Source organism: Dipodomys spectabilis, unplaced genomic scaffold (assembly GCF_019054845.1).
Source record: "Dipodomys spectabilis isolate Male_0828 unplaced genomic scaffold, ASM1905484v1 ptg000207l, whole genome shotgun sequence".
In the NCBI taxonomy this organism is placed as follows: domain Eukaryota; kingdom Metazoa; phylum Chordata; class Mammalia; order Rodentia; family Heteromyidae; genus Dipodomys; species Dipodomys spectabilis.
This window is the reverse complement of record NW_024870884.1, coordinates 11,820,439-11,828,926: the sequence shown is the minus strand read 5'-3', so window position 1 is coordinate 11,828,926 and position 8,488 is coordinate 11,820,439. Positions and strand designations below refer to the sequence as shown.

General features: G+C 45.5%; 1 protein-coding gene across 1 annotated transcript; it reads right to left on the bottom strand.

The window, feature by feature from the left end:
* Nucleotides 1-2,813: 2,813 nt before the first annotated feature.
* On the bottom strand, nucleotides 2,814-4,483 carry LOC122122356 (SNW domain-containing protein 1-like). Its single transcript, XM_042696513.1, is given in 1 exon segment — nucleotides 2,814-4,483. A coding segment is annotated over 1 exon segment (1,611 nt). The 3' UTR covers nucleotides 2,814-2,872.
* Between the last annotated feature and the right edge of the window lie 4,005 nt (nucleotides 4,484-8,488).

The window sequence follows — 8,488 nt, the reverse complement described above, 5'->3', positions numbered from 1 at the left end:
GGAGATGTCTGCACACACTGGGATCGCAGAGAGCTGCCCGGCAGAGAGCTCTTGACACTACCAAGCTTCCCAACAACGAAGCGAGTCCGCGGGAAGAGCTGAGTTACAGGAGGGAGCAAGACCAACCTGCGTGCCGACCTGCACTGGAGGGAGGCTGGCCCAGAGACAAAGCTTAGCACCAGCCAGAGGGCTTATATAGTGCCAGGCGGGGAGGAGGCGTGGCCACAGCGGAGGCGGAAATGACCTCAGAGCTTAGGGAGCCTCTCACTGGTGGAAACAGGCAGGGCTGGGCGGATGAGGGAGTGACTGGGCTTATCAGGGTGTGACAGGGTGGATAAGGGCGTGGCTGGGCTTAGGAAGACAGGGCTGGGTGGGTGAGGGCGTGACCTCAGAGGGTGAGGTGGTGACCTCAGAGCCTGGAGCCCTTTGCTGACTCTCATTCAGGACATTGACTGAGGAGATTACTGCTTTCCAGCAGGAGAATTCTGGAAAGGCTACCATGCTGCCCTCTCCTGGAAAGGAGGAGGAGAGCAGAAGGGGAGGGAGTGGTATTATCCTGGGCACACAGAACATTCCAGGCTTTTGAAGATTCTCTGGGCTACTTCCTGCTGACACAGGGGTATCATTCTTAGGAATAGAATGCAGAGATGTCATCCGGATCAGGACAAGACAGCAGAGATGGTTCCTTGATTGTGAACGTGGATATTCTTCTAGGGAAAGAAGACTTAGGAAACAGAGTCTGAATAAGAAAGGTGAAAGCTTAGTTTAGAAGTAGAGCGTCTGTTCCAATTTAACATGGGTAGCTTGATATCTTTAGTGGTTCACATGATGGCAATAGGCTTTTGACCAATACATGGGCTAAGGAGGGATAGGAGCAAGATCTCATGAGATCTGACAAAGGATTCTTACTTTCCTGTGGGAAAATTGATCATCATTACTGTGCTGACCTCCCACTCAAAATGTCCTCAGAACATAGAGAGAAGCCAAACCCTGTGAGCTAGGTTGTTGGACTCCCTTGTGTAGGGTTTGCCGAAAGGAGACCACCACATGGTTCGGGCAGAAAGAGTTTATTATATAGTATTTTATTTTGTTCCTTCCACAAGGAAGGAATTTTATTCTGCAAGTTTACAAATAAAAATAAAACAAAGGAAAACGTGGAAACGTTAAAAATAACTTTTCCTATTTTTTTTATTGTGAAAATACTGTACAAAGGGGTTACAATCACGTGGGCAAGGTAATGAGTACATTTATTATCAAGCATTGTTGCCTCCTGCTTTGCTTCCCCTCCCCATCCCTTCCAATCTGCCACCTCCCCACCCCAGCCAAAGTTGTAAAGTTCGTTTTTTTTTTAAATTTTTTTATTGTGAAAATACTGTACAGAGGAGTTACAATTACATGGGCAATATAGTGAATACATTTCTTATAAAGCATCCTTATTATAGCTTCCTCCTTTGTTTACCCTTCCCATCCTTTCCCATCCTCCTTCCCCACCCACCCAATCCTCCCAAAGTTCATTTTTTTGACAAAACAACTTGTATATCTCATTGTTGCGATGGGTCCACCTGTATCCCTATTTAATCGACGTGTTTCTTCCCTTCCCCTCCACAAATTATACCAACATCAAATACAGTGAAAGCAGGGGTTATACGGTGGGGGAGGGACACACAAAGCAACAAAGAAATCATCTTATAACTATGTTAGTAACAATTGCAAGAAAGAAAAAAAATTTGAATACTCATTTTGGCGTTTATTTCACCGAACATCAATTTATGTAAACTTTTCTACTTGTCTCAGACATACACTAGTTATTGCAAATAAGGGAAACCATGGGACCTATGTTTCATTGGGCCTGGCTTACTTCACTTAATGTAATTTTTTCCAAGTCTTCCCTTTTCCTAACAAATGGGGCAATGTCCTTCTTTCTGCTGGAGCCATAGAATTCCATTCTGTATATATACCACATTTTCTTGATCCATTCATCTACTGAGGGGCATCTGGGTTGGTTCCATATCTTCGCTATGGTAAATAATGCTGCAATAAACATAGTCATGCTGGTAGCTTTAGTGTGGTCTTTGTTTGTAAACACTTGGGTAAATGCCCCAAAGTGGAATTCCTGAGTCCTAGGGGAGCTCTATGTGTAGTCTTTCGAGGAACCTCCATAGTGCTTTCCAAAGTGGTAGCACAAGTTTACACTCCCACCCACAATGCAGTAAGGTTCCCTTCTGTCCACATCCCCTTCAGCATCTGTTGTTATTAGAGTTCTTGATTATAGCTAGCCATTCTAACTGCGGTGAGGTGGTATCTCAAGGTTGTTTAGATTTGCATTTCTTTTATGACTAGAGAGGTTGAGCATTTCTGCCTGTGTCTATTGGCCATCCTTCTTTCCTCTTCAGAGAAGTTTCTCTTTAAGTCTTTAGCCCACTTATTTATTGGGTAGGTGTTTCTTTGAAGATTTGTTGCTGCGGGATTTAATTTTTTGAGTTCCAGGTCTATTTTAGATATGAGACCCTTGTCCGTTGCGTGGCTAGTGAAACTCTTCTCCCAATCCGTGGGCTTTCTATTGATCTTGTGAGCTATGTCCTGTGCGATGCAGAAGCTCTGCAATTTCATGCAGCCCCATTTGTCCAAGCTTTCTTTGATTTGTTGTGTTTCTGGGTCTCTGAGGACAATTTTGGCCTGTGTCAAGCAGACCTAGGCTTTCTCCTCTTCCATCCTGTAAAATTTTCTGAGGGTCTGCTTTGACTCCGAGTTCTTTGATCCATTTGGAGTGGATCCAGATTTGGATTTTACTCTGACCCTTTCCAAACATATCCCCATGACTTGCATCACTAGGGTTCTGGACCAAGTTCATTGAGTGAGAAGAGAGAAGTATCTACGGCTTCCTCCTCTTCTTGCCTTCATGCTCATGCTCCTCAGGTCGGCTGGTATCTGCAAGTCTTTTGGAGCCACTGTGCTGTTTAGCTTCTTGCAGAAACTTGTCCAAACCAAATGGATCCTCCTCAAACTGCACTGGCCCTTCTCTGGCGGTCTGCCTATGTTCTGAACCGGAAAACTCTTGAACTGGAAGAAAGCTGTTGGTCTGGATTTTGGTTTTTAGGTCATCACCATCCATGTCCTTGTCCAGATTTGTCCTGGGCCTATAGATGGTCTGGGCCATGTCTTTATCACCTCTCCAGGTGAGATCATAAACGCTGTAAATGTCATCTTCTCCACCTGCAAATCCGCTGTCCATACCTTTGCACTGGTTGAAGAGCCTCTGGTCATACCAAACTTCCTTGGAGGTTCCAGGATTGGGGACACCCAGAGCAATGACTTCAGTGATATCTCGATGTTCCTTCCTCTGCGGTTTCCATCTCTTCTCAGCAGCTGCCCTGGAAAGATGCCAGTTGTGCTGTCTCTGTTTTTGCCTCTCGTGCCGGATCTCCTCCCTCCCACAGGCCTCCCCATCTTCTCTGTCCACACGGGTTTTGATGCCAGCTCTCCTCTTCCTGGCTTTTTGGGCCATCACTCTAAGTTTCTCTTCATGCTTCTCTTTTGCTTTCTGAGCCCTTTTTCTCTCCACTTGGGCCCGTGTTTCCACAGCCTCCCGAGCCTTCCGATTGGCAATGTAGAGAGCTTCGGCGAGTTTGGCAAAGTTCTCATTGATGTGTACCATCTGAAGTCCTCTTGCATCGGCGGCCAGTCGCTTGTCTAAGGGAATTGTATAACCCTTTGCATTTTTCCAGTTGGAGATGCAAGGAGGAATCTTCCACTCTTGTTGCTCCTTGGCAGTCATCTTTTGGCTTGGAGAGTGCATGACAGGTGCAGGAGGAGAAGCTGGTCCCCGGGGAATCTTCTGGTTGATCCGGAACCTCGGAGGCTCCATTGGATCTGTCTGCATCTCTACCATGCGAATGAGCCTCTGTGTAGCTCCAGAGTTCAATGCCACTCCTTGCTGAGATGGTGTGTATCGCAGATACTGAGCAGGAGCCAGTTGATCAGCTGCCCGAACTGGCATGGCTGAGGCAACCTTCTGCTGCACACACTTCTCTAAGGCTACCCTTGTCTTTGCTGTGATCTCTTGAATAGCTTCTTACCCGGGTCTCTGTGGGTCTGGATCACCGGCATTCATCCCCTCCTGTGGCAGCAGGTCAGTATATTTGCTGTAAATGACCTTGTCTTTTGACTGACCTTGTCGAGCAACTGCATCGTACCGAATTCTTCCTTCAGGATCGACCTGAATGGCCAGCGCATTGGACCTGGTTTGTTGTCCTCCCATATCCAGTGGATACTGGGCCACATGGATCTCTGGAAAAGCACCTCCATCTCCAAAATCTTCTAGCGAGCGAGGATTCCAACCTTTTCGGCACCCATACGGGGGAGGTTCTCTGCGTGAGGAGGCCAGGCAGGTCTGCCAGGAACTGTGAGATCTTGCCTTCTCTTCAGCTTCATGTTGGTCCTGGGATAGCTGAGTAGGTGCGGGTAAAAAGCTGGTGAGCGCCATCTTCTTTGGCAAGAGTTGATTTACCCAAAAGCAAGAGCAAGAAGGAGAGCACACTGCCAGCCCGCCTGAGCTGGAAACCACAGTGCAGAGAGTGAAAGTTTAGGGCAGGGGAGAGGGATTAAATAGGGGAGGGCCAGGAGGAGGTGTGGCCACAGGGGATTCAGAAAGGATCTCAGAGCCTAGGGAGCCTCTGGGGAAAGCAGGTGTGGCCTGGCCCAAGAGGGCTTGGCAGGTTGGATCTGGGTGTGACCTTGTGGATGAGGGTGTGACTGGGTGGAGGAGGCCTGGACCTCAGAGCATTAGGCAGTGACTGGCAGTCAGAGGATGAACCCTCAGAGCTGATTACTGGTTTCCAGTAGGCCATTTGTGCTAAGGCTACTGTGCTGTCCTGGTAGGGGAGGAGGAGAGGATGGGGGGAGGGGACTATTCTCCCAGGTAGACCTTACATTCTACTCTGTTTCTAGTGATGAAGGATTTCTGATTCTCCATGGATACACAGGGTGTTATTTTTAGGGGTATAAGCCTGAGATGTCATCAGGGTCTGGGACAAGGCAGCAGTAACACTTCCTTGGCTGAGAATGCACATATGCTTCTATGGAAAGTAGTCTTAGGAGGTAGAGGCTGGATAAGAAGAAAGTTGAAAGTTTAGTATGGATTGAGAACTTCCATTCCACTATAAATGGGTAACTGGATGTCATTAGGGTTTCCCGTGGTGGCAACAGGAGTCTAACCCAGAAGGGGCGAGGGCTGATTAAATTCTAGAAAATGATCCTGCTTTTATGTGGGAAGGTAGATAATCGCCAGTCTCCTGACCTCCTCCTTAAAGTGTCCTCGGTATCTGTAGAAAAGCCAAACCCTCTGGGCCAGGTTGTTGGGCTCCCTTGTGTAGGGTTTGCCGAAAGGAGACTGGCACATGGTTCAGGCAGAAAGAGTTTATTATATTGTATTTTATTCCTTCCACAAGGAAGGAATTTTATTCTGGAAATTCACAAATAAAAATACAAAAAAGGAAAATGTGGAAAGGTAAAAAAGAAGTTTTCCATATCCGGTGTCCTGGCTAAGGGCGGCTCTGGATGGAGGAGCCAGGTTTGCATGGGGCTGGGTGTCTGGAATGTTATCGGTTGAAGCTGAATTCCATGCCCAGTACTGGGACTATCCGGTTTGTGATGTTGAGGTGGAAGCCAGTCTGTTTTAGGTCTACTTGCCCATCTGGCTGTAACATAGACTGCCGTTGGAGCTGCTGCGGCCTGGGTCATTTTCCACCTTCTGTGACTTGGTCGATGTAGGCCACTTTGGTAATGTGGAAGGGTCGTTAGCCTCTTCTTCTTCTGGTCTCTGCAGGTTTGCATCATCCACTTTTATAACCTCATTTAGAACCTGGTCAGTATATTTGCTATAAATGACGTTACCTTTTGGCTGTCCTTGTCCAGCAATTGCATCATATTGAATTCTTCTTTTAGGATTGAACTGAATATGCAATATATTTGACCTAAATTTTATGTCATTCCCATATCTAGGAGATACTGGACCACATGGATTTCTGGAAAAGCAACTTCATCTCCAAAATCCCCTAACAATTGCGGTATCTATCCTTTCTGTTTCCCGTAGGAGGAGGTTCTCTGTGGGAAGATACCAAGGAGGTCTGCTTTGACGTTTACATCCTGCTTCTTTTCAGCTTCAAAAGTCCTGAGATAGCTGAATAGGTGCAGGTAGAAAGCTGTTGAGTGCCATTTTCTTCAGAAATTTTTTTAACAGTTCAAAATGGTTTTCCTTGCAACTCTCCACCTTCAACTAACCCAAAAGAGCAGATACTCTCCTCAGCCTGTGTTTCAAAGGGTGAAAACCTTCATGGCCCCTGATTCAAAGGGAGGTGTTCTTCTTACCTTTTATTTGGGGTTATGTTTATTGGTTTCTGCCCCCATTCTTTCAGTCTAGCTTGTATGCCAAATCCCTGCTAGATTTGGAGTAACTGCTTGGAATTGAATAATACAATTATATCCCTTAGGGTTCTATGAGTCACCTTCAGATATTACAGATAATGTGGGTCCCTCCATCTAGCTGTTGGCTTCATTAGTCAATTTGGTCTCCACAGTCTGGGTCCAGAGTACTTAGAGAAGAGATTGTAAACAGCTGCTCACATCTTGCTCACATCTTGCTTTATTCAGGCTTAATCCTGGATCTGGTTGTTAGATGGGTTATGTCCATATCTCTCAAAAACTCCAGTTTATACTCCTAGTTACATCAGAGTCTTGGTGGTATGGAATTGAAAGAATTTTCCGGTGTCTCTTATTACTATTCATGATTAGAAAGGTGCTCTGGAAAGCTAGCTGTCTGTGCCCCCAGTCACGCTAGGTGGTGTATGAACTTGGCTCTGGAAGTGTCCCCTCTGAGGCTGGTGGTCATCTGGGAAACACAGGATGAGCCTGTAGGGCCCGTGCTCAAAGCTAAGACCTCCATTCTGAATACCTAGGGATATTGGATAGAGTCTCACTGTGGTCCCAATCAAGCTGGATTTGATGACTTGCCAGGCTTTCTTAGTAGGGCTTCTTGAGGCCTAGTGGAGCCTCTTTTCCCACTTACCTCTTTTTCTTAAGTATTGTTATACACAGGGGCTATAACAGATCATGGTAAGTATTACCTATCTGGGGCCTTGAGTAGGTTCCCTGTGAAGCTTATCTGCAAGAGTCTTTCCTGCTGTGTGGCCTGTTACTGGTATCTTCCACCTTGGCCAGCTATTTCCCTGAACAACTGTGGTGGCAGCTACCATAATAGAAGTGGAGTCATGTAGTTTTTAAGCTCCTTGCTATAAGTAGGGCCCAATACCTGTTCAGTCAAATCTCCTCTGCCTTTAAGCTGCTGCCCCTTGGACCTCTGGAAATGAGCTTTTAGTAACAGCTGTGTTCCCAAACCTACAAACTGGGCAAGTATATCTGGGTTTTGTGAGTGCTAATCTTAGGTTTGATTCCTGAGATTTTGATAAAGGCTTTGCTGCCTGACACCATGGTACCAGTTTTTGCAAGGAGTAATTGACAAGGGGACAGGAGAAATACTGAAATCTGTCTGCCTCATTGGCAGGTAGTGAAGGAATTGAAATGCCCTGAGATTAAGTGTGAGCAGCATCTGGTTGTAACTGGGGTTCTCTGGAAGCTGAAAATCCAATATGAAGGTCGTTGAGGGTCTCTGGTCCCATATTATAGGTGGGTTCCCCTTACCACCCTATGAGTAATTTAGAATCCCTTAGATTCCTATTCTTTCTCCTTGTACTTTGATGGTTATACAGGATTAGGTGGGCAGATTTGGAGATAACTCCTTACTTGGGGGGGAAAGTAAGATTCATGGGGCAATCTCTGAAGTCAGATACTATCATGGAGGCCTCCCAGAGGAGAGGCTTAAAATACAATGGATTTAAAGCACACCTGGAAATGAGCTTAAGGGCATACTGAGGTAAAATGTTGAAGGCTAGTTGGATGTTATTTTCTGTTAAAAATGTTTCCTGGAATTACTACTCTGACCTTAAATTGTAAAACGTTCTTCAAAACTTTTCATTGACTTAACTGAATACTTACGGGGTATGGTTTGTATCATATATCCATGGTATCATCTCAAATACTAGAAATCTCCTCCTAGATTTTTGAAATACTCAATATAATCGTCTCTCTCCTGGGCCACAAATACTAGAATTTATCTGTTCTATTGTACTTGGTGCGTTTTGGCCCATCTTTCGCTATCCTCTCTTTCTATGCTTCCCAGCTTGTGACTACCAATATTCCAAGGGGAGCTTCTTCAACATGAAGACCATAGATTATCATTCTGTGCCTCAGCACTTAATTCTTCCAGGTTCATGCAAGTTCCAATAAATGACAGGATTTCCCTATGGCTAAATGTTATTCCATTGTGTATACAAACTACATTTTCTTTATCCACTTGTCAACTGATGTCTAAGACTCCATAGCATGTGAATTATGAACATTATTGTGAGTAATCCTGCAGTAGACACAGGAATAC